General features: G+C 40.8%; 1 protein-coding gene across 1 annotated transcript in view; it reads right to left on the minus strand.

Moving 5' to 3' along the window:
- LOC109914529 (EH domain-containing protein 3-like) overlaps nt 1–26,994 on the minus strand; it is a 67,275-nt gene that overhangs the window by 11,745 nt on the left and 28,536 nt on the right. The window contains exons 4-5 of the mRNA XM_048599711.1: nt 17,957–18,369; nt 8,931–9,095 (exon numbers count right to left, since the gene is read on the minus strand). Coding sequence (XP_048455668.1) covers nt 8,931–9,095; nt 17,957–18,369 — 578 coding nt within the window. The remainder of the gene's footprint in view (nt 1–8,930; nt 9,096–17,956; nt 18,370–26,994) is intronic.

The raw sequence follows: 26,994 nt of genomic DNA on the forward strand, positions 1-26,994 counted from the left end.
GGGGGGTAGCAGGGTGAATGATGAGTGGGCAGTAGGGGAATAGTCAGGCCACCATCGACTGGGAGTTGAGGAACAGGCTGAGGGTTGAGAGTTGTACTATCAAAGGAGGTCAGGTAACAGTTGGTCTGTCAGTAAAACATGGTGGGGGTGGGGTTTGAGAAGTGAGCGAGGAGAGTCAGATGAATTTTCTTGGGAGGTGGTGTCAAGGCCTGAGGAGTATCACTGAAACCACTTCACACACAAAAATATCTGTCAATCATTACACTTCGTTTCCTGTCTCTAAGTTGTAGACCCAAGTTGTTACATACCCTGTATCGAATGGGTTATAGTTTTCACGACCAGTCTCGCACATGGGACATTGACAAATGCCCTATTAAAACCCATAGAGGCAGCAGCTACTGCAATACCCTCATCAATCCTCCTCAAAATAAAATGATGAGTGTCTGACGGGGCAGTCAGGGAGTGGGCGTGGGGGGTGGTTGGCTGGCTCAATGGGATTGTGCTGCACATACGTCCACTTTTCCTCTCCTCTTCCTCTCTGCACCCCCTCCCTCAACAAAACCAAAACAGCCTATCCACAAAGGAGGCTGAAGGGAGGAAACTCCAGGCCTGAAAAGGTGATCCACATCCAAACCCTACTTTGATGTGAATTCTGCTGAAGTCAGCTTGGAATCTGCCTCACCAGAGATCAGCCAAGGTTAATGTAGGTTAAACTCAACTTCGGAGTCCAGCCTATGTTTCCAGTCCTGGTGATCAGGACTTAGGGGCTAGTCATTTCTGTCTCTAGCCCTATTTCTTAACAGAAAGGGGAGAAAAAGGAAGTGTTTCTTTTGGTTGGCTCTGCAGCTTGGCACTTTTTAATGGTAATTTTTAATTACTCATTTAAATGATCCATTTACTGCTTTGGAATTTTTCTTTCTCCATGTTTATGCATGTTTGATGTTGCAGCAAACCACAGTTTTCTGAAACCTACCCAATAGCACCATGCTGCTAGATTTGCTACATTTCTCCAGCACTTTGTTTATATTTCACTTTCCGTAACTCCTACTTCAACATGAAACAGAATCAACACAAATATGGATTAACAGGGAGATAATACTTTAAATGAAAATGGTAAATTCATTTTTAACAGTCAATTCTACAAAGATATGCATTAGATAACCTCAGGAATTTCCCTTGAACGTGTATGGTATTATACAGCTCCACAACACAATGTTCTTTATTCATGCAGCGTGGGTCAAGAATCCTCTCCGACAGCATATTTTACTTTAGAGTTTCACAGGTATAATAACACTCTCGCTCTGTCTCTCTCATTACAACAGTCCCGACAGTGTCGCTTTCCAGAGTGCATTTTCAACCAAAACAACCACTGTTTGTGGTTCAGCCATTTCCGTGAAAACACTCCATTGGTTTAGTGTTGCCAAGTTAGTCACACAGCTTTCCAAGTTTGAGACCATTTTAGATACTTTCTCACCAACTTGATCAGACACATTATTGTACCCTCCCTGGAGCAGGTGGGACACTACCACTATACCACAAGAACCTCCGAGATCATTTTAACCAGATCACACAATGCCTTCAAGAGCTCTTGTCTCCCTTTCTGCCAATATAGAAAAACTGAATTGCTCCAGAGTGATTTGCTTCTTCTCACCACAAAAATTCTGAGCTCCTATTTCTGTTCTGTTGTGTCCATACCAGTGCATTGATCACTTTCACCCTCCAGTTCATTTGCTTATAGCCCCTCTGTGTGTCTATCAGCCAAATGGTTTCTGACCCTAACATACGTACTGTTGGTACTACTTCCAGGCCAAGGGTTTCCAGGTCACACGGACCAGTATTCCTTATTACTGAAGAAAACCACAATTGATTCCTTTACAGCTTTACAACATTTGCAACTGATACAAATTCTTAAAAGTCATTTTCAAATGCCCTTAAAACTAAGTCTTGATTCCAAAGATCTTGTATAGAAATTAGCTTTTTTTCTTACTATATTGCTTCCTAGCCAAAGGTAATGAATCACATTTCTTTTGTCCAAGAAAACGTTGTCATGGTTGATGTCCTTCAGTTAAAAGGATGATGTCTCCTCAGATCACTGTGGGTATTCATGAGACTCAACAGCCAAGCCACAAATGTTTGGGCACATAAAACAGAATGTCCCATGTGGTACTAGGTCATGTATGTAGGATTTGTTGTCTCTTTGTTTCATCAGTAAGACATCTGGACTCAGAACATGATGCAGCTTGATGGACAAAGACTTGGTGAAACAAGAAAAGTTCACAAGGGTGCTAATTAGTGAGGAGGATGGCTTTAGATTACAGGAGGATATAGGCAGGCCGGTCAGATGGGCTGTTCAGTGACAAATGGAAATCAGTCTTCAAAAAACATGTTTTGAGGTGATGCACTTGGGCAAGGCAAACAAGGAAACCAAATACATAACAAAAGATAAAACCCTGAGATACACCGATGATCAGAGGGACCTTGGTGTGCACGTAGGTATGAGGGCAGATGGATAAAGTGGTTAAGAGAGCATATGGGGTACTTATCTTTATTAGCTGAGGCAGAATTTAACAACAGGAAGGTCATGCTGGAACTGTGAAACTTTGGTTAGGCCACAGCTAGAGTATTGTGCGCAGTTCTGGAATCCAGATTATAGGAGAGGATGTGACAGCACTAGAAAGGATGCAGAAGATGATGTTGCCTGGGCTGGAGAGTTTCAGTTATGCTGACAGATGGGATAGACTGGGGTTGTTTTCCCTGCAGCAGAGAAGTTTGAGAGGGGACGTGATTGAGATGTATAAAATTATGACAGGCATTGATAGGGTAGACAGGAAGAATCTTTTCTCCTTGATGGAGGGATAAGTGACCTGGGGATGTGGATTTAAGGTAAGGGCCAAGAGGTTAGGAGAGGATGTGAGGAAAACCTTTTTTCACCCAGAGGGCGGTGGGGATCTGGAACTCACTGCCTGTAAAGGTGGTAGAGGAAGAAACCCTCATGACATTGAGGCAGTTTTTAGATGTGCACTTGTGACGCCAAGACATACAAGGCTGTGAGCCAAGTGCTGGAAAATAGGATTAGAATGGTTAGGTGGTTGTTTTTGACGAGCGCAAAAGTGATGGATCAAAAGAACCATTGTCTGTGCTGTAAATCTCTATGACTATGAAGATGACTCACCTTTGAGGGAATGTGACAAAGGTTCATTAGATTAGGGGATGAGATGAGGGGATTCTTTGGTGGAGAGAGATTCAGTGGACTACATTTACATTACCTAGGGTTTTGAGAAGAATAATGGATATTTCATTGAGGCACAACAGTTTGAGGATAAGCAGCTAGCAGGTTTCACCTGAATGGAAAGCCTACAACTGGGGACGAAAAGCAATCAGCATATCAGAATAAAGGGCTAATATTTCGGACTGAGATGATGAGAGATTGTGAATATTTTAAATGCTGAACCCTTGAGAGTTGTGAATGCTCAGGGTATATACCAGCAAGAGGCTGCAGGAGCCTTGGAGCAGTTGCCTAGAGGAAATGTAGGGTGTAGCTGAGGAAGATCAACCTTTATCTTACTGAATGGTGGAACAAACTTAAAGGGCATGAATGGCTAATTACTATCTCTATTCCTGATATTGCAGAGTGAATGTATTCAACACAATCTACATTTAACTCCAGAAACAAAAGGAAGTGCAAAGGAACTCATGCGTCCAAGCAAAATGCGTCAATATTTGACCTCTAAAGAGTGCAGAACCACTACCATTGTATTTGCCATTCCTGACTGTACTGTGTTTACACTAGGGACTAAATCAGGAACTATTTTCAAACAACTTCACTGCTCTGCCTGCAAGTTCCAAACAATATGTTTTTCCTTTGTTTTCCCAATTTCCTTCCCACATTTGAGCTGTGGATTATAAATTGAACTCTGCAAAATATAAAGCTTTTGTTCTAAACCCTTGGTTTTGGAAACATGGATTTCGATGCAATTAGGAATCAACATTTCTCAGTTTCTGCCCAATGACATGAACTAGTGACATGCTCATTCTAAAACAGAAGAGCTTGAATATGATCAGCTGCTTGAAACAAGGAGCATGGAAACAACCCCAAGCCATAAGCTGGAAATGTTGATATTTCCAGGATATTAGGGTTATCAAGGAAAAATATTATTCCACCTGTTTAACTCCTAATTCTTGTTAACTGTAAAACTTAGTTCAATACAGTTCATGCTTCAACCGTTATATGTGGTAAGGTTCTTGGACATTCCAAATTCTGGAAATCTTTGAACGGTGTCAAAATTTTGACACGAAAGGTACAGATGATATTTTCAAAGTAGGGTTAGTTGTTAGATTGCCTTCCCTCGCTCAGTAGGTGAATGCTGTTATCTCAGTCAAGACAGAACTACTTTCTTTCTCAATGTGGTTAACCTGAAGGCAACCTCAATAGCAGAAGTGTCAATGAGATGAGATACCTAAAGATCGCCCATTATGCACTCTCAACCTCCCTCAACATAAATGCTCCTGTAAACATCACAAATAAATAAACCCAAATACACATACTCTATAAAACAAACCTAGTGCATAGACATACACTGGCCTAGCTCAAAGAGACAAAAACATGTGCAATATACCATTTGTGCTAGAGATACTTGCAGTTTGAACAGGTATTTGTTACAAGACTGAAACATTAGGCAAATGACTCATCCATTGTTAATGTCTCCCTGCTTTCAATAGCCAGCTTATCTGTTTATATTAGTTTAGCCTGTGAGAACCCTGGGTGGCCAAGCAGTCAAGGTAATAGATTAGAAATCCATTGGGAAGTCTCCCCAATTCGACTCGAAGCCTTATCTTTATCTTTCCTGATCAATGACTACTATGCTTTAATACAAACTTTAAAGGGCAGGCATATGGCACAGCGCTGGTCCCTACCTCTGGCTAGGATGTTCCAGCTTTGAATCCCACAAGACACAGGTATGTTATAACATGTTTCACCAGACCAATTAAAATATATTTTCTTTTTCCACTCAATCTGACCTATACCCTCTCCTGGCAATTATAGGCACTGCAGTTGTGTAAATATTAACAACACTACCCAGTGTTACTCCTATATGATCTGTTTTATCAAGCATTAGCTCAGAATAGATGAGCTAGCCCCCAACAATTATGTTATGAAACCTCAGTCACACTTTAAGCTGCTGAATCATGGATGCGGTGCCAGCAGGATGAGAGAGCAGGGCTAAACATTAAAACACTGCCCGACAGCTTCTATACTTTCAAACTTCACATCAGAAGCCATATAAGAATGAACGCTAATGATAATGCATGGTCCAGATAGGGTGGAGGAAATCACCAATGGATAAAATACAACTTTCTCACCTCCTGATGTGTGTTATCTCTGCCTTACAATGTGAACATTTAGATTATAATAAAAGGGTACATTCTTTTCACCACACAAGTTTCAAATCTTTCTGCCAAAGAGGACTAATCATATTCCAATGCGATGCCATGCATTGCTCAGTGTAAATGGAATAGTCTGCACTGGAATCACAGGTACCAAATTACATGGAATTAAAGCTGCACTCATTGTGCTTTATGAATCCATCCAGTTTGGTAATGTACTCAAATCTTCCCTTCCCTTCCCTTCATTGTCAGCATTCTGCTGGTGGCATTCACTCCTCCATCACTTCTAACTCTTCCTCATTCAATATGACATCTTTCCATGCAAACTCAAAGTGTAATACTTAGTCCATTCACCTCCTTCCCTCCTCACTGCCCAAGGCCGCCAATACACCTTCTAGGTGAAGTAGCGTTTTACTTGCACTTTTTTCAATCTAGTCCGCTGGGTATTCACTGATCAAAATGCAGTCTCCTTTACATTGCACAGACCAGGTGACTCCGTTGCAAAACAAGCTGGAGGAGGAACACCTCATTTTCAGCTTAAGCATTTTACAGCCTTCAAGACTCAACATGAGTTCAACATCTGTACAGCTTGACCTTCTGTCCCTGTTCTCCTTTCTCTCTCAGTGCAGACCCATTTCCTCCATTTCACACCCACCATTTACACCTATTTTACATTTCTGTCTCTTCTTTACCACTATTAGCTCTTCCTCGGTCTTTTGCTTTGGGCACTCTCACCATCTGTTCCACTCACTCAACCGCCTCCTCAGTCAACAACATAAAAACCATTTTCCAACCTCTTTCAGTTCTGAAAGAGAGTCATATTTAGGCTATCAGACCTGCTGAGTTTCTCCAGCACTTTGTTTCTGTTTCAAATTTCAAGAATTTGCAGTGTTTTTCTTTTATTTCCATATTTAAATATGCATGGTTATTTGGTGTTATTTCTGCTGCAGTCCTTACTGAACTCTGGACTCCTTTGCCTAATGGTAATAGTAGAATGATGGTTATTCCAGAAACTAAAATTAGATTGCTGTTGAATACAGTTTTGTTACAAATGGCTCACAGCAACTTAGAGGTGAGTAACTGTCAGCTATTAAATCTGGGATTAAATCGATCTTTTTTCGCACACAGCATAATGGACAGTATCATTGATTTGAAGACGGGAGATCCTCTCCACAAAGAATGTGCTGTGGTCATTCCTATCAATGCTGGCATGGACAGATGCATCCAAGACATGGGTAAACTGATGAAGGTAGGGACAAGTGGGTCTTTCTATCTAGTTGGTTCTCTTGGTACCAGCCACAGGTCCAGCCTGACAAACATCGCCTTCAAAACTTGACCAGCACAGTCAGTAGTACTGCAACTGAGCCACTCTTGGTAATGAACACTGGAAGTCACCCTCCCCCCTCCATTCAGAATACATTCTGCTCAACACCCTCAGTGCTTTTTTCCGTAGGATGCTCACCATGAAGGAGTATGAATGCATCAGCCGAGGGAGGGCAATAGCTAGTGACCTACAGGACGTGTTTTTGCTCATGTTTGCCATGATGTGTCATGGGGTCCTGAGTCAATGTTGAGGATTTCCATTGCCAAACATGTTGACTGTACAGGTCTATGCCAACACCTCTGGTGGATCTGTCCTGTTAGTGGGACAGGACATATCCAGGGACAATAAGTTGTTGTCTAGGGCACTGGCTTTAAAATATAATTTGGAGAGTGCAGCAGGCTGCTCCTCAATTAATCTATAAGATAGTTTTCCCATATTTAGCATAAGCCCCAAGATGTTATTGAGGGGAATTCTGCATGGCTCCGTCATCTCCGGTTCCTGGATTGATGCTGAGTGGTCGTCTGGCTTTAATTTTTTTTGATATTTATGTACAATGTTGATACAACTGTGTGGTGTACAGTAGTGTCCTGAGCCATTTAAAAGAACAGTTAAAGAGACTTTGCTGTTGGTTTGGAGTCACAAGGAGGGTTAGGTGGGTAAGGAAGCCACATCATGTTTCCTGAAGGACATTAGTGAATCAGACAAACGTTTATAATACATGACTCTTGCCGCCTTGACAGAGGACAAGATGGCACCGACACAGGGTGACTCTTTGTGGACTCTCTACAGCAGATCTTATTCTCACATTTCTTACAATTGTTCTGCACTTTTAAACCTCAATTGCTGCTTTTTGCACTCCTTCTCTGCAGCCATAACTTTGTATTCCTCACTCTGTTTAATCATCTTATGAACTTTGTATATTATGATCTGCTTGTACTGCACACAAAACAAAAAAACTTTTCATTGTACTTGGGTACATGTGACAATAAATCAAATCAAATCAGTCAATGATTGTTGCACAGTCATCATTGCAGAAATTATATTCCAGATTTACTGGTTACTTGAGCTTAAATTCTACGTTCTGTCTTGCTGCACTGGGAGAGAGGAGAATAGCACCTCAAAATCCTCAGCTGCTTCATCAATGACATTTGCTGATGACTGCCTGTTCAGCACTATTCGTGACTCCCCAGATACTGAATCAGTCCTTGTCCATCTGTAGACCTGGATAACATTCAGGCTGGGGCTGCCAAGTGGCAAGTTACTTTCACGCAACACAAGAACCAGAAAACTACAACAAGAGAAAATCTTACCATTGTCCCTTGATGTTCAATAGCATTATCATTGCTGTATCCTCCACTACCACCTTCTAGAGTTAGCCCTGACTAGAAATTGAACTGGACCAGTCCCACAAATACAAGAGCAGGTCAGGACCTACCAAAAACCAGGGCCAAAACCATCTGGAAGGACAAGGGCAGCAGGCAAATTGGAACAACACAACCTCCAAGCCATTCCAATCGTCCACTCTGACTTTGAAATATATCACAGTTTCTTCCACTGCTATGGATCAAAATTCTGGACTTCCCTCCCTAACACCACTATGGTCCAGATGAAACGCTCAGAGATTCAAGATGAAATGCAAGATATTTAGAACAGTAAGCAGGAGTAACATGTTTGCACAGGGCTCAGAAACTATTAAATTCACTTCCAGTTTCAAGAGTTGAAGAAGAAATTGTGTCAATATTTATGATAGACTGAATAGATGGAAGAAAAAGAGAATTAAAAAAGGATCCAGGAACAGGTTGGATAAATATGATTGGAATTACTTACTTACATGGAGAGTAAGAAACAACACAGTTAGGTTGAGCTGAATGACCTGTTTCATACTGTAACTTCTATGCACTTACACCTAAAGAAGGATTTTAACTAAATGAACAAACAAACACTCTTTGGTCCACCCCATTCTGTATTCTTTCATTTTGCTAACAATGTAACATCCAGCTCTCAAAATGTCTGAAGTGGTGAGTCACAGGAGTACGCAGGGTAATATTCATTACTTATTCTTTAAAAGAATAGCGAGATGGGATTGCTGTAAATTAATTCTAGAAATAACAGCATTAATTCCTTCCCTCTCTCTCACACACATCCAACGTCTCCACTCAAAAAATTACACTGTGCACTGTCAAATGGAAAAATGATTGAAAGCACATTGATACTGTCATACCTGCATCTTTTTTACGTTGGGAAAATCACCAGCAGAGATATTATGCTCCTGCTGGAGTGTGAAATATATCTCTTGAAGTCTACTTATCATCTCCTTTTTCTTGAGTTCTTTCCCAAAAACAGCTGGCATCTCCTTCTTCAAATAACTGATGATATAGGCATGAACCTAGAAAACAACACCAGGAGTTAGACAATGCATTCAACATCCAGTGTATTTTGTCACATATTCCCCATAATATTTTAAGAATCTTATATCTATACATACTTCCGGCTTAGAAACCTTAAAAATATGAATCCAGAGCAGGAGTAGGTCTCTCTCAAGTCTGCTCTACCATTCAGTAAAATCATGGCTGATCTACCCTTGATAACCTTTCACCTTCCTTGCTCATCAAGTATCTATCTCTGCTTCAAAAACATTCAAAGGTTCTGCTTACACTGCTTTGAGGAAGAGCATGCCAAAGACTCAACACTCAAAAATGTCATCTCCTCTGTCCTAAATGGATGACCCCTTATTTTTAAAACTAGGATGATCCCCGGTTCTAGATTGTCCCACGAGAAAAACATCTCTCCACATCTACCCTATCAAGACCCTTCAGGACGCTGTGATTTAATCAGGTTGTCTCTTACTCTGTTTAACCAGAGCAGATTCAGGCCTAGTCAGTCTAACCTTCCTTCATAAGACAATCTGCCCATTCCAGGTACTAGTCTCGTAAACATTCTCTGGACTATCCCCAATACTTTTACACCCTTCCTTAAATAGAGAGACCAATACTTTACACAACACTCCAGATGTATAACTGAAGAATGATTTACTTACTTTTCCAAGAATTCTCCTTACAATAAATGATACCATTCTATTAACCTGCTTAATTATTTGCAAGAGCTGCCTATAGTACCACCCTTCAGCAATTCTTGCGCAAGATCCCTCTGTACCTCAAAATAACTCACTATTTAAATAATGTTTCCTTTTTTATTCTTCCTGCCAAAATGGACAACTTCACATTTTCTCACATTAGACTCCATCTGTCACAACTTTGCCCACTCAACTTATTTGTAATCTTTTCATAGACTCCTTATGATCTCTTCACAACTTACTTTTTTTTTTAAAATTCATTCACAGGATGAGATCGTCACTGGCTAGGCAGCATTTATTGCCCATCCCTAATTGCCCAGAGGGCGGTTATGAATCAACCACATTGCTGTGGCTCTGGAGTCACATGTAGGCCAGACAAGAGAAGGACGGCAGTTTCCTTCACTAAAGGATAATAGTGAACCAGATGGGTTTTTTCGACAATCGACAATGGATTCATGGTTATCATTAGACTCTTAATTCCAGATATTTATTGAATTCAAATTTCACCATCTATCGTGGCGGGATTCAAACCTAGGTCCCCGGATTAACAGTTCAGCAATAATACCACTAGGTCATTGCCTCCCCTATATTTTGTTCCTACATGTGACACCAGCAAATTTAGATACCATACCTTCCGGCCCTTCATGTAAATTTGTTTTTGTACATTGTAAAATGTACAGGCACCGCCGCCCCCCCGCCCTGATCTCTGCGGCACACCACTCCTATCCTACCAACCAATGACCCACTTATGCCTACTTCCTATTTCCTGGTAGTAGCCAATCTTCTATCCACGCCAACATGGTATTCGCTACATTATGAGCTTTTACTATTGCGGCACCTTGTCAAATCTTCAGTAAATCTAAGTACAGCACATAAATTGGTTTGCCTTTTATCCAAAGGATGTATTATTTCTACAAAGAATTTAAATTGCTTAGTAAGAGTTCCCTTTCACAAAACCATATTGGCTTTACCCGATTATCTCGAATTTTTTTGTAAATGCCCTATGATATCTCAAATAATAGCTTTCAACATATTTCCTGCTTTCTGTCTCCCTCACTTTTTGAAGAAAGGAGCATTCACCATTCACTATTCTCCAATCTAATGAAACCTTTCTTAAATGTAGGGAATTTTGAAAAATTAAAATCAATGCATAATTAAATCTTACTAGTCACTTCATTGAAGACCCTGGGATGAAGTCCATCAGCGTTTGGGGATTTGTTAGCCTTTGGTTCCAATAATTTGCTCAATACCACTTCCCTGGTGCCTAACTGGTTTAAGTTCCTCTCATTTATTTCCTGATGTACATCTATTGCTGGCATGTTGCTTGCATGCACTCTAGTCAGATGCAACTGTTGCTTATATCCATTCTAGAAAGATGCAAACTACCTGTTAAATTCATTTGACAAGTCATTATTTTCCTTTATTAATTACCTGGATGCTCACTCTATAGGAGTAATGCTTGTAATTGTGTTTTTTTTTTTAAATTCTTTATAGAAACTCCTGCTACCTGTTTTAATATTTCTAGTTAGCTTTCTCTTATACTGAGAATTTTTCTTTCATTGGTGATCCTTTAGTCATTCTTGGTTTTTCATTTTCTGTCCAGACTTTTTACCTGCCACCCAACTTTGATCATCCTTAGTTTTTTTTTGTTAACCTGTTAATATGTCTCAGTTACATGGGACTTGAACTAGACCTCCTAGCCCAGAATAGGAATACTATCACTGCCCTGCCTTTGCACAATTATGTTTTTTGTTACATTTGATACTATCAGAAGTTGGGAGGTGTGTTACACGCCACAGATGTTCTAGCCTCTGATCTGCCCTTGGAACCACAGTTTTTTATGTAAATGGCCCAATTTACTTTTTGGCCAATGGCAATCCCCATCCCAGTGTGTCGATAGAGGTTACTCAGTGGCTTAATACGAAAGAATGTCAAGGAGTGACAGTTGGGGGGTTTCTTTTTAGAGATAGCCATGTCTGGTACCTGTGTTGCACGGATGTTACTTACTAATAGTCAGCCTAAACATGGATATTGTTATAGTTTCTTGCTGCAATTAGACATGGACTATTTCAGTGTCTGAGGAGTTGTGAACTGTGTGGTCATCAGTGAATATCCCAACTTCCGACCTTATTTTGAAGAGAAGGTCATCAACAAAACACCGATAGTCAGGCCTAGGACACTCCTCCGAGGAACTCTGGATGTGATGCTCTGTGGTTAAGATGACTGGCCTCTAAAGGAGGTTGTTGATGAATAATTAGTGTTTGACGGCACTGTCAACGGCACACTTCCATCAGTTTGCCGATGATCAAGAACAGACTGATAACATTGTTATTACCCGGAATGGATTTATCTGCTTTTTGTGGACAGCATGTACCCAGCAATTTTCCACATTGCTGGGAAGATTTCAGTGTTAGAATCCCTAGTGTGGAAGCAAGCCGTTTGGCCCATTGAGTCCACATCGACCCTCCAAACAGCATTCCAGCCAGACCCACACCTGCTACCCTACACCTGTAACCCTGCATTTCCCATGGCTAATCTACCTAGCCTGCACATCCCTGGACACTATGGACAATTTAGTATGGCCAATCCACCTACCCTGGACTGAGAGAGGAAACCCACACAGCCACGGGGAACACGCTGGGATGGGGATTGCCATTGGCCAAAACGTAAATTGGGCCATTTACATAAAAAACTGTGGCTCCAAGGGCAGATCAGAGACTAGAACATCTGTGGCGTGTAACACACCTCCCAACTTCTGATAGTATCAAATGTAACAAAAAACATAATTGTGCAAAGTTAGTGCTCATGCAGGGCAGTGATAGTATTCCTATTCTGGGCTAGGAGGTCTAGTTCAAGTCCCATGTAACTGAGACATGTTAACAGGTTAACAAAAAAAAAGTAAGAACAAACTCCACACAGACAGTTGCCCGAGGCTGGAATCGAACCTGGGTCCCTGGCATTGTGAGGCAGCAATGCAACACTGGGTCGCTGTGCTGCCCAAATGAAAGCCCTTCCTTTATGCAAACATTCAAGGCATGAATTTCCTACCACAAGCTAATGCTACTGTGCCTCCTGTACCCGTATCTCTGTTCCTCAGGGCTGTATAGCTAGTTCTGGAGCACAAACTTTCAGTTCTAGTATCATTTCATTATCCATTCCAACCAAGTTACTTTCTCTGCTTTGTAAATTATTCAAAATTTTCTATTTGGTTATTTTAATTGTTAAAAATTAGTTAAAGTTGTACTCACAACATTAGAAACAATATGCAATACTTTAGAAGTGTTGGATGAATTACCTTTCCATGACCTCCATTATCACATTACCCTAATAATCCACTTCATGGTTTACACTTTCCCCATTTGCAATGTCACAGCAGTTTAGCATTAAATATCTTGCTGAGGATGCACGCATGCAGCCAACAAAACCCATTATCTTTTGTCATACTTTTTGTGATGGCTGTAGTCAATATTCACAGCTGAACTATCCAGGACTATATGTCATTTGCATTTGGCTGTAAAATCTGGGGACATCCTGGGTTTGTGAACGGCGCTGTACAAATGCAAGCCCTTTTATGCAAACATCCATAGCAGGAATTTCCTATCACGAGCTAATGCTGCTGTGCCTCCTGTTCCCATATTCCAGTTCCTCAGGGCTATAAAGCTAACTTTCATACCTGCATGAATTCCAAGTTGGGTGTTTCTCAAGCTTTCCACTGGTGTTCCTCTGGCCCCAGCACACGATCTGTATTTAAGCACATCTCCCTTCATGTTGGCCCCACTCTATGTCACTCGCATCCTCTGAACCAGTCTTATTGTCGCCCTTATTTCCTGCATTCCTCCAGGCCACTTAATGTTTTGTACAGCCCCATCTGCTTCCTTTGCCCCCTGGGGTAACTCCCTATACTTGGTATCAGATTCTGTTAACAGGATGCTAAATAGTGAGCAGTTAAAGTAATGGTGAATAGGTGAAAGTAATAGTGCAATAACTAGTTAATAGAAACTTTGGGGATTGGGGCTGGGAAGGACATCAACTGGCAGACATTTGCCTCACAAATGATGTTTTAATTCGAACCACCCAATACTCCCTCCTCATTTTCCTTTTAATTACAGGCTCCTCTTAAATTGATTCAACTTGGGTTTTGTTTTTGTCAGGAATACTAGAACAAATACCATCCTCTGCTGCTTTCATTGGGATTTTATGGCACAGTGGTAGTGCACCAGGAGAACCAGCTACAAGTCCAACTTGCTCCAGAGGTGTGTCTCTGAACAGGTTGGTTAGAAAATATCAATAGACAGTGAGCCAGGAGGCTGGAAGATTTTACAGTGCACAGTTGGGTGCAATTAAATTCTGTCTAAAAAAAGTGTCTGCCTGGACTCTGCCTAAAAGCATTTAATTTCTAACGTGCAACACCTACCTCCCTGCCAAAGTGAGTTTAGCTGCTTCCAGGTTGTTTTCGGCAGTTCCAGCTCATGGGGCATTAAAGGCACTGAGACATGACATCACTGATGTGTGCAACAGACGCAAGGCCGAAAGAAATGGAAACACATGAAGGCTAAGAAAGGGGAAGAGATTGGTGAGAAAATGCTGCAAAAGATCAAGGAATAGATGGGTGTAAACTATTGCAGAGAGTTGGGGAGAGAAATCAGGTTGAAGCAAGATCACAGTATGAGTGGGTATATTAAATGTCAGATTGAACAGAATGAGGGGTGGTGAGGACTCATGAGAGAACATTATTGTAGAGGGAAAACATTTTAAAACGACATTGACGTCTACTTGAAATCATGTTTAAAAAAAACTGAAAGAAGTGCAGATGCTGTAAATCAGAAATTGCTGGAAAAGCTCAGCAGGTCAGGCAGCATCTATGAAGAGAAATCAGAGTTAATGTTTCGGGTCCGGTGACACTTCCTCAGAAACATAACTCCGATTTCTCTTCACAGACACTGCCAGACCCGAAATCATATTTAGTCTGGGTAGATCTTTGGATAGCAGCATGGTAGGCCAAATGGCCTCATACTGTGTCATGGATTTTCTGCTATTTTATGATTCACCAAAAACTTAAAAACACCACAATGTGGATGGCACCGATATCATGTTTTAATTTCTTTCATATTAGAAAAGGATCAAAAAGTCGTTAGTGGCAGATATAATGAGACACATGCAAACATTTTATTTAAACACATTCATTCATAACATGTGGGTGTTACTGGCCAGCATTTAGTTCTCATCTCTACTTGTCCTGGAGAACATGGTAGTGAGCTGCCTTTATGAACTCCTACAGTTCAGAGGAGCTACTGGGAAGAGAACCCCAGAATTTCAATTCAGGATCAGCAATATACTTCCAAGCCAGGACTGCGTGTGGCTGGTAGGGGAACCTGGGAGGTGGTGTTCCCAGGCAACTTTGACCCTTGTCCCTCTAGACAAGAGAGGTCGAGGGTTTGGAAACTGCAGTCAAAGGAGACTTGGTGAGTTGCTTCAGTGCATCCTGTACATGGCGTATACTGTGTCGGTGTTGGAGTGACATTTAAGGGGGTACATTGGATGCCAGTCAAGAGGGAATAGGTTTAAGGGGAGAGGGAAAAGATTTAAAAAGGACCAGAGTGGATGCGTGTATGCAAAGAGATATCAGAGGAAGTGGAGGAGGTGGGTACAATTACAACATTTAAAAAGGCATCTGGATGGGTATATGAATAAGAAGGGTTTAGAGGCATATGGGTTAAATGCTAGCAAATGGAAGTAGGTCAGATTGGGATGTCTGGTCGGCACAGACGCGTTGTGACTGAAGGATCTGTTTTTGTACTGTATGCCTCTACGGACTTAACATCAACTATTCTATGACTCTATGACTGGTTTGTCTGGATGGTGATGTTGAGAAGCTGCACGAACCCAGGCAAGTCCAGAATATTTCAGAACCCTAATTTATGCCTTGCAGATAGTGGTCAGACACAGGGGAGACAGCAAGAAAATTGCTTACTGCAGAATTCCTAGTCTCTGATCTGCTCCTGTAGCCACAATATTTATATGGCTGGTCCATGAATACTCCCCAGTCTACTTTAGTCTTAAAGGGATTACACTAAAGGCATTTCCTCACCACATGGATCATTACAACATCCGGTTATTGAGAGCAGAGAATGCCCAAAATAGAATTCGGATATATACCGAAACAAAAAAAAAAAATTGCGTACTTATTTAAACAGGAGGAACTTACACAACTAAGTATAGGGCAATGAGATTGATCTCGAATAGGTTCGGAAAAACACAACAGCAGAGATACGCTCACAAGGTAGAGGTGCCAACAGTTAAACTTCAGACAGGGAGGAGCAAATTTGGGCCCCTTTGATGGATTATTGAGAATGGTGGATGAAATTTGAGGCCAGCAGTGTGCTGTGGTTCATCCAGAAGATACAAAGTCAGCTAGAGACCACAGATGCAGACTGTAGCTAAAGGATGGACCTCAGAAGCTAACATTAAACCTAGATTCATAAACCTAAACTCAACATCGAAAAACAACAAAGTCCGCAGTAATGAAAAGCAGAATACTGCAGATGTTGAATACCTGAACTAAAAACAGAAAATGCTGGAGAACTCGGTTTCTTTCTCCACACATGTTGCCAGACCTGAGTTTCTCCAGACTTTCTGTTCTAATTTATTAAATCCACTGTGTAGGTATTAAGAAAATGCATTAGATAAACTCAAGGCAAATTATCAAGTTATCCCAACAAATCCTGAACAGAAGTGAAATGTTTCATAGCCTGAATTATTTGCATTCTGTAAATACAATTAAAAGGATTAAAAGGGGAAATTTCAAGTGACACAAATAAATGAGTTCAAGATTCTTATTATCAAAACAAACGTTCATCAGGCCACTGTACCCTGGAATATAAAATACATTCCTAATCCAAATGTTTAAATGGCCCATATTCAAAATTTTATCAGACCAGAAAGAAAAAAAACATTTTAAAAACCTCAATCTACTGATCAGTGGAAATGTGACGTTAAATTACTGTTTGTACATGACCTTGCAGCTTTAGATGTTCCAAAATTTCAAGCACAACTCAAAAGCACATCCTCAGGATACAAGTTATATAAATATCACACGCCTTTTATCTTTGGTCAAAGCAAGGGCTGTATTGCGTCTGTCTAGTTTCCACTGGACTGTTATGCAGTACAGTAAATCCAAGAGTGTGATACTAAATATATACATCATTGTTGGTAAAGAGAGCTTCGTTATTAAACAGCATTTGCTTTGTAGCAAATGGAGCTGCAGCAATGACACCAATTAGAATGATTATATCAATCCAATATGCCATCTCACCTAGCTAACAGAGATGGGCTTACGAATGAAGCTGATCCATTGTCCACTTGCTGTTCTGTTAAGTGCCCATTGAATCTCACCAACCCTCCAGTCAGCATCTCACCCAGAGCCACCTGCTTATCCTATCCCTGTTACCTTGCATTTCCCATGGCTAATGCACCTAACCTACACATCCCTGGCCACTATGGGCAATTTAGCATGGCAAATCAACCTAACCTGCACATCTTTGGACTGTGGAAGGAAACCAGAGCACCTGGTGGAAACCCACACAGTTGCCCAAGGGTGGAATCAAACTCGGGTCCCTGGTGTCGTGAAGCAGCAGTGCGAGCCACAGTGCCACCCATCAGCTTATCAGTTTATTTCAGAATCTGGGGAGTTGGACTGCCTCTTAAAAAGGTAACAGGCAATGAAATATACTGAAAGGCGAGAATAAGAATGTATACAACTCTTACTAAAAATGGAGGATCCTTTACAGTACCTTCCAAACACATGACTGCACCAGTTAGAAGATCAAGGGCAACAGATACATGGGAACACCACCATTTGCAAGTTCCCCTCCAAATAACACCCAGTGAGTGAATTAAGAAAAAGTCAAACCATTCACAGTTTTCCACAACTACAAATGCAGTCCCAAATACAAATAAAGCTAACCATCTAGACAGCTGCCGATAAAAACACTGAGCCCATTTCTCCGACATACTCTTCACGGATACTGCCTAACCTGAACTGTTCCCAGAATAGCTGAAGTTATTTCAGGTTCCACTCCTGTGTAGCGTTTTGTTTCGGTTACGAGCAGCTGACCATACCATGATCCATTACCATTTTGTAAGGAAGTTGATTGAAGCATCATTTAAATGCATACCTTTGCAAGCCTGGCTCGTTTGATGAGGTCATTGAGCTTGCGTAGGGCAGCATTGCGAGGTAAACTCTTAATGTCCCTGAAGAGGTCTTCCGTTTCCAACTCAAAAAGTTTCCGATTCTCTGTAATCTGCAGAGGTTTGGACCAGAAGGAGCCAATGTAGACACGTACAACCTCTGGGGTGTCAATCACTTTGCCAAGGGACCACATCAATGCTCCATACACCCTCATGAGTTGCTGTGTATCAACTTGGTCTGCCTTGTTCAAGACAACTCGGATCTTATCATCTTGGCCTTTCAGTGCCTTGATAGCCTCAGAAAACTCATCAGATATATCCAACTTGTGAGCATCAAACAACAGGATGATACGATCAACCCTCTCAGCAAACCATCGCAAAACTTCTGAAAAGTCATAACCTAATAGAAATGCAAACAGAAAACAGACATAAATATTTGTTTCACCCAGAAATTGCATCAAATAGCTCAGGAGAGAAACCCCAAAATAAAGAAAAAAAATCAGAACTAGTATTAATACTTTACCTTCCTGACACCATTATCCAAATTAGCTCCATCAAGAGCCTCGTGTTGATCATGTCCTCAATTTCCTCAACTCGAGAAGTTTGCAACAAATTGATCCCATATTGAATATTTATTTCATTCCTGATGTACTGTGTGCAAAGAGGACAGCTACCAAAGACGCAGGAGAAACAAAAATAGAAAAGACCCTACAAATATTGTCGATGAAGTAAAATCCAGAAGTTTAGAATATGGATTCCAGTACAGGAGTACGAGTAGGCTATTCGACCATCCTTTTTGAGCCTACCCTGCCAATCCAGATAATCTCCTCTGTGCCATTTTCCCATGTTGTTATCTCCATTCCCCTTCATGTAAGTTGAAGTCTGAACACCAAAAAGACGACAGAAATGGTAACTAGAAGAAATACATTAGAAGAAACTAAATTGAAGATGAAGCGGCTAATATGTTAGAAGACACTGAAGTGAAGATGATGTAGATCGTGTCACACTGGGAAAAACTAGATAAGTTTGCCTAACTAGGACAAATTATAGCAGGAGGTGGTGATGCTGCAATGCTGAAATCAGAAGAAGGGTAGCAATGGCTTGTAATCTTGTAAAAGGTGAAGATGTGTGAACAGGAACACAAGCTTACAACAAAGGAAATAACGCACAAGATGCTACATTCTATCCACTTTCTAATGTGCCCCAGAAACCTGGGCTGCAAGTAAAGATCAATGAAAACAATAAGAGAGGCCTTAGGAATGCGGGTGCTAAGACATAAGCACAAGACAAATTTGTAGATTTTTGAAGTTACAAGAGTAAAAAGAACGTCTAACAACTACATCTAAAAAACAAGGTCAGTATTTCAGCCTGAGATAACAAGGTGTAGAGCTGGATGAACACAGCAGGCCAAGCAGCATCAGAGGAGCAGGAAAGCTGACGTTTCGGGCCTAGACCCTTCTTCAGAATCTCAGTATTTCAGCCATTTGATCACAATTGACAAGATTGATGAAGAAGAAAAAAGTATAGGGCAGCAGAAAGAGCGATAAGCCTAGGTGTAGTCGGATGACAAATATCAGAGTAGAAGCAAAGATGACGCAGGACAGATAAGCAGGAGATACCACTGCACAGATCACCTGGCAGGAGTGGCTACCAGCAGCAGCAATTGAGTTTTTACACCAAACAGATTCTTCTTCAAGTGAGGGGAAAAAAAAGGAAGTCTTGCCAAAACTATGCAAGGCACTGATCAGACCTCAGCTGGAATACTAACAACAGTTTTGGGCTCCTTATCAGGAGGAAAGATATACTGGTATTGGGGACTCTCTGATGACGAGGGGTTAAATAAGTTGTGCTTGTACAAATTGGAGTTTAGAATAATGATAGGCAAGCTTATTGAAATATATGAGATTATGTTCATAGAGTTTTTGACAGTAGATGCGGAAAGGGTGTTTCCCCTTGTGGGAGAGTCTATGACATAATCTCAGAATAAGGGGTTACCCATTTAGAACAGAGATGAGGAGGGATTCTTTCAAAGGGTGGCATGTCTGTGAAACTCTTTACCACAGAGGGCTGTTGTGGCTGGATGTTAAGTATAGTCGAGGCGTAGACGGCTTTTTAACCAGTAAGAGAATGAAGGATTACAGGGGAAAGGCAGGAAAGTGGAGTTGAGGATTAGCAGATCAGCCATGACCTCACTGAATGGCAGTGCAGACTTGATGACCTAATGGCCTATTTTTGCTTCTACATCTTATGGACTCCAAGAACCTTCACATTATGTACACTGAACAGGTGTCTGAACTGAGGGAGGCAAGACTTTTTTTTTTTTTTTTAAAAACACACAGCCAAATGTTAGACAGTTAACTTAAATCCGTAAGGACTGAAGTACACAGATTTCAAACTGGAATGGAGACAGCCACACAGGAACTGCCTCTACCTTCTAACTGTAAAGTGTACAGCAACTATTGCTTTTTCTTTAAAAAAAAAAAGGGCCTGGAAAACATTTTTGAAAGACGGCAAAGAAACAAACTTCATACAAGTCCGTTAAACATGCCAACAGTAATCATGGAGATTAAAAAAAGATAGATGAGTGAACTAGAAAGAATGAGGGCCATAGTTACAGTACAGTCCTCCCAAACTACCCTCCATGTACCTATGGACTTATGCCCAAGCAGAACAGGAAACTTAGGTGTTAGTCTGCTGAAGGAAGCCATTTTAAATACAGGCCAGTCATTGACATTAGTACTACTGAAAAACAGACTGCTCTAAGAACAAAAGGAAGTGACTGTAAATTAAAACAGCCTGTAGCTAAAACATATTGGGCAGTTTATGAAAGCTAGCAACCTGAAAAGTTAACTGTTTTCCCATCTCTACAGATGCTATATGATCTGCTGGGCGTTTTCAGCATTTTCCATTATTTCAGCTGCCCACATCCTCAGTAGTGTTTTTTTTTCTGAGTGCAGAAGCATAATTTCCTGCCGACTCTTACTCAGACAAGCAACAAAACGAAAACTGAAAGAACTGCAGAAGCTGTAAATCAGGAAGGGTCACTGGACCCGAAACGTTAACTCTGATTTTTTTTTCCTTCACAGATCCTGCCAGACCTGCTGAGTTTTCCAAGCAACAAAATGAAATCACCCAAATGAGCAGTACGGAGGTTCAAATAACGAAATGATATTTCTACTGCTGAGGCAGCAGCGCCAGTCTGCGGAGAACCTTGGGACTTCATGAACGTTTTTGGATACAAGAAGATATGATAAGAAAGTAACCTTAGATTACAGTATCCAGTTCAATCATTTTGCCTTCTGTCGTAGAACATTGTGGCTATTTGTTATGCCACTGGTTCTGAAAGATCCATTTTGCAGATTGTCTCTCAACAAAGGATTGCTTGAATGCTCTACTTTATTTCAGAAAAAGGAACCTTGGGGACATAACACATTGGTCCAGAATTCACTGCAAGGATAACTATGTGAATGACTCTTACTGTCAGTAAAAGTTAGCTGACAACAAGCAGTGAGGAAGAAATAACCCTGAAACTGTGAACTACCTCAAGCTGCTGATTTGTTAATAGCTTTGCAAAAGTGACGTGACCCGTAACATCATAATTTTCATTAAGTTGCATATTAATTTTCCACTAAGCATACCACAGACAGTTTAATCAACAGTGCAAGTACTCTGTCAATGTTAGTATTGATATTAAGTATCATTCAATGGTCTTCACCCAGACATTGAATAATTCAAAATGCCGTTTCCTCCCCTCAGACTGAATTGCTAGAGATGTTAAGACTGTCACATTTTAAATTTTTATTCTTTTATTTTAACGCTCTCTATCCAATCTCTTTTATACTCCTCTCTTCATTTTTCTTCCTCCACTTGATTTGATACTGACCCTTTAATTTGCCTTCCTCTCAGCCCTTTATTCCTCAATTTTTTGATCTCGCTGGTTAAGAATATACACTATTTGTTTCTCTGTTTACCAAGGTCACAAACTGCATGTTGTCCTCACTACACTGTTTTCAACTCTCACTTGCCTGCAAAATTGCTGAAAAAAAAAATTAATCTAAATGTGCACCAACAAGTGTAAAAGGGCACTACTGAGAGAGAATAACACCCCATTAAGTCTGGTCCTTTGAATCATTCAATCTATTTTAAGAAGAGTGGAGGCAATATCCTAAACTTTCCTCATTATGGGGATTGCGTTCCAGAGCCAGAAACTGCAAATATCTCTCTATGAAAGGACAATCCTTCATAAGGATACGCTGAGTGCTCCAAGGGTTTACACTCTGACATGGAACCAGAGAGTGACTTGGCTCAGGAATCCCCCTCACCCAAACATTCAGCTTAGTCACGATATGGACTGCTTGGAGCCTTTTCTAAAAGGAAATTTTCCAGTATTGCCTTCATCCAGCTCTCAACAAAAATAAAAATTCTGGAATACAAGACCAGCGGTAACTTTGTGAAAATTAGACAATGACGTGTTAAGGGTATAATCTAAAATACGAAAGCAAGAAGACACCATTCTGCTGAAGTGAACCATACTCTGAACAGAATTTTGAATGTGTAGTGAATACTTTTTTTATTTGGTGACCAAGCCAGCATTTACTGCCTATCCATAACGGCCTGGAGAAGGTGACAGTGAGCTGCCTTCTTGTTGGGGCGTATGGAGAGAATTCCTTATTTTTGACCCAGTGACAGTGAAGGAACTTCGATATTGTTCCAAATCTGGATGTGTGCGACTTGGAGGAAAAAATAAACTTACCCCCGTGCATCTGTTGCCCTTGCCATTCTAGATGGTGGAGATTGCCAGTTTGGAAGGTGCATATAGACTAACTGCAATCTTTTAATGAATAACACATTGAACGAAGAGGATGTTTCTAGTTAGGCGAGGTATGGTCAGAGTTAGTCGGTTTCCCCTGGAGCAGAATCAACTGTGATAAGAAGTCAGAGTAGAATTGACCAATTTTTTTCTGCTTTGAAAGCTAGATTTTTGGCTCTGCAGAATTGCCCAAAGTCTAGAATGGTTTCGTGCGAGTTTAACAGGCCCAATATCTCTTTGTTGACCTCCTTTACGAACAGTCATAATGGAACCAGCCAGGAAGATCTTTCAATTTTGACAACCTATTGAGCTGTATATGAAATGGGAATTAATTCCTCAGTTAGCCAACTAAATAAAAGCTTGTCATGTTATAGAAATATATCAGAATGAATCCAGTCTTGGCAACTTGCAAGCTGGTGAGGAGCCAGTAAGTAGTCATCCGCTGGCCAAGAAATAACACACAAGCAGATAGTGATATATGGCTGAGGAAGGAAAAGGATTGTATATGACAAACAAGCTCAAGGTATTGTTTGGTTTGATAGGTTTATGCAATAAATTCTGTGTTAGTCAAACAGATACCTTTCTTTATTATACTACAATCAATCAGAGCAAAACAAACTCTAAACACTGAATTTTTTTTTTAAGTTAAGGAAGCAAGAGCCCTTAAACTACTGAACTACTACCTGTGTTGATAAGTCATAAGTAGTAAGTACTTTTCAAACAAGAATCAAAGCTAAGCCAATACGCTACAATGAGCACACTCTTATTTCTGCTGCTCTTTGCACAACCAATAATCATTCTGAAGCCAGAAATTCTTAAAGTTAGGGTTATACAGCAGAAGTACTCAAACAAACAGAGCCCAATTCTCAAAGGGTAGAGCTGTGGAAGGGGCAAGAGGGCAGCTAAACAAACGTGCAGAACCCAGAGGGACCAAGACAGAGTAAGACTAAGGAAGAAATCAGATACAAGATAGAGTTCTGTAGGTAAAGGCACGCCACGAATAAAAGTTGAAGTCACAGGCAGTGATATGAAGGCATTCAAGGCAACTGAATGCATGGAGTTCAGGCAGGGGTACTTTTGTTTCTTGCATAACCTTTCTTTCTGCCCAAAATAACAACTTTATTTCTAACAAGCCCAATGAAAACAGTGAGCTTATGCCAGCTTCCAAGTCTCCACTCTCTGCAGCAGTCACCAGGGGAGTTGCCAAGAGTAATTTTGACTGTACTCTTGCAAGGATGCAATCCAGCGATGCCCCTTTTAACTGCAGCAGACCCAACCCAATCTCATTATTTTAAAGCAGCAAAGACTAAAACACACTGCAGAACAAGACTGGGGAGATACGAAAAAGTAAAATTGTTCTTTGTTATTCGTTCCTGGGATGCAGGTGTCACCAGCTAGATCAGTATTTAACATCCACCCCTAACAGCCCTGAGGTAGAGATTTAATCGAGAAAAGTGTTTGCCGGCAATCCAGAAGATGTCTTGAAATCCCCCTAGGATGGGGGAATTTCAAGACTTGGGAGCACATTTTTAAGGGGAGAAAGAGATTTAAAAAAGACAGAAGGCAATTTTTTGTTTTACACAGAGGTAGTTCGTATGTGGAATGAACGTCCTGAGGAAGCGGTGGATGCGGGTACAATCACAATGTTTAAAAGACATTTGGATAGACATGAATACGAAATGTTGAGAGAGATATGGGCCAGGAGCAGGCAGGCGGGACTAGTTTAGTTTGGGATTATGTTTGGCATCAACTATTTGGACCCAAGGATCTGTTTCCGTGCAGTATGACTCTATGACTCTATGTATGTATATTCAACAGTAAATGAGCCAAATGTGGAAACACTGCTTTCTTGATAGTATTTTTATTCATTCATGGATGTGGGCATTGTTGGGTAGTCTTTTATTATCGATCCCTAATTGCCCTAACAGGAATGCAGAGGCTGACTTCCAGCATCAGCACGGGTGTATTTTTTCCTCCCAGCCAGGTCCATTCTTCTAACCGAGAATGGTCAGGCACTGGAAGCTGAAATGCTGACCAAGGAGTTATATAACCTGGAACTAGAATTGTACAATAATTGCCGAATTGAGAGTTCCCAAAATGTGGTCAACATTAACACTGAGCAAGCAACATTGCAATAGCGAGTCATCTGTTCATAACTCAATATCATACACAGATTGCAGATGGTTCAGCACAGTTTAAGCATATGTTAAGTGTTAACAGCACCAGCACTAAGATAAATTTAGATTATATTGCACACTTCCTCATTTGCCAGATTAATTCAGATACTAAGACCCAAAACTAGTTTCAACTTCTGCAATTTTCAATGTAAAAGTATTTGCACAATTGGTCACGGTGCTTGGTTTTAGCTTCACCCCTGAACAGATGTGGTCTTTCTTACAGGTTAGTCTACACTCTTCCGAGAGAAGGATAAAAATCTGTTAAACAAGAAAAGACTAGTTGGGTCACAATCACATCTTGCTGGTGCTTCAAGCCCAGCCAAGCATCCAGCTCCACCCTTTACCCTCCTTGGAGCAATCTGAGGAAAGTATTTTAACCACTTTCAGTTTTATACTCGTGTGCTCTTCATTTGTATTTGTAGATTTTGTCCTGATTGACTTTAAATTGATATCTTGAGCTCACCTTCTCTTCACTGTTTAAGAAAGAAAATCTGCATTTATGTGGCACTCTCCATTATTCTGAAGATATCCTAAAGGACTTCACTGCCAGGGAAGCTTGAGAGAAGCACAGTCAGTGTGCAAGAAATACATAATAGAAATTTAACACAATAGGAGAGAGATGGGAGACGGGAAAGGGGGGAAAAAAATGAGTGAGGAGGAGGATGATATAATCAATGTCAAATGGTGGAGAAAAGTTAGAATACAAGAAGGGATAGTGTTTCATGATCACAGTGTAAGCAATTTGAGACATTATCCTTGGTAGCCTCAGTGATATGACATGTATAAAACCCTGGATAAGCACACACTGAAAAGAGAGATTCAGAAAAGATGGTCACGGAGTTGACAGCGAAGAACATTGTCAAGGACCTTAAAAAGAAAAGGGAATGTTGGATTTGGGGAAGATCAGTCAATGGCACTTTTTCCTTAAATCGGAAAGGGCAACAACAGAAGCCTTGAAGAGGAGGGCAATAGGCCAGAGAGAAGGGAAAAGTTAAAACTGTTGCCTGGAGTCTGGGTCAAGAGTTGGAGATCAATGAACATTTCAGTGTGGAGAGAATCTGATGAAACAAGAAGTGGGACTGGTGGAAGAAAAAGCAAAATAAAACAAAAGAAATAAATATTCTATTCAGGTGAAGTATCACATATCATTCCAATAAGCAAGAGAAAAATCTCCTCAAATGCTAAATGTGCCACTGCATGCTCAATAAGGTAAGCATTAGAAATTCCCAGAGCCTAAACAGCTTAATGCAATACAAAATGACACTGTCACCTCCTTTGGATCAGACCAGCACTCAGAATAAAGCAAGAGAACTTATTCAAAATAAAACAGGTAATAAGCAGCACTCTGTGCAAATCAATTAATCTTAAGTAATTAGAAGAATTAATTAATACCTCCTCTTGATCTCAGCACCACAGATCCCAGTCTTCAGACAATTTCATTCACTCCACCTGCTTTTAAGAAACAACTTAAGACACTTGATACTTCAAAGGCTATGGGCCCTCACACAACACTGGTATTAGTTCTGAAGAGATACAGTCTAGAACTTGCTGCACCCCTAGCTAAGTAGTTCCGATAAAGCTACATCACTGGCAGCTACCTAACTGAGGAAAATTGCCTAGCCATGTCCTGTACTCAAAAAGCAAGGCAAATCAGTCTGCTCTCAGTGAAGTGATGCAAGCAGACATTGACAGTGCTATCAAGTTGTACTTCCTCAGCAATAACCTGCTCAGTTTGGGTTCCGAAAGGGCGATTCAGCTCCTGACCTTATTACAAACTTATGTCCAAATATGGACATAACAGCTGAATTCCAGAGATGAGGTGAGAGTGACAGCCCTTGACATCAAGGAACCCTAGCAAAACTGGAGCCAAAGAGAATCAGGGGAAACCCCATCCCTTGGTTGAATTCATACCTGGCACCAAGGAAGACAGTTGTGGTTATTGGAGGTCAGTCATCTCAGCTCCAGGGAGTCACTACAGGAATTCCTCAGGGTAGTGTCCTGGGTTCAACCATTTTTAGATGCTTTTCAATGGCCTTCC

Source organism: Rhincodon typus, chromosome 8 (genome assembly GCF_021869965.1).
Source record: "Rhincodon typus isolate 14 chromosome 8, sRhiTyp1.1, whole genome shotgun sequence".
In the NCBI taxonomy this organism is placed as follows: Eukaryota; Metazoa; Chordata; class Chondrichthyes; order Orectolobiformes; family Rhincodontidae; genus Rhincodon; species Rhincodon typus.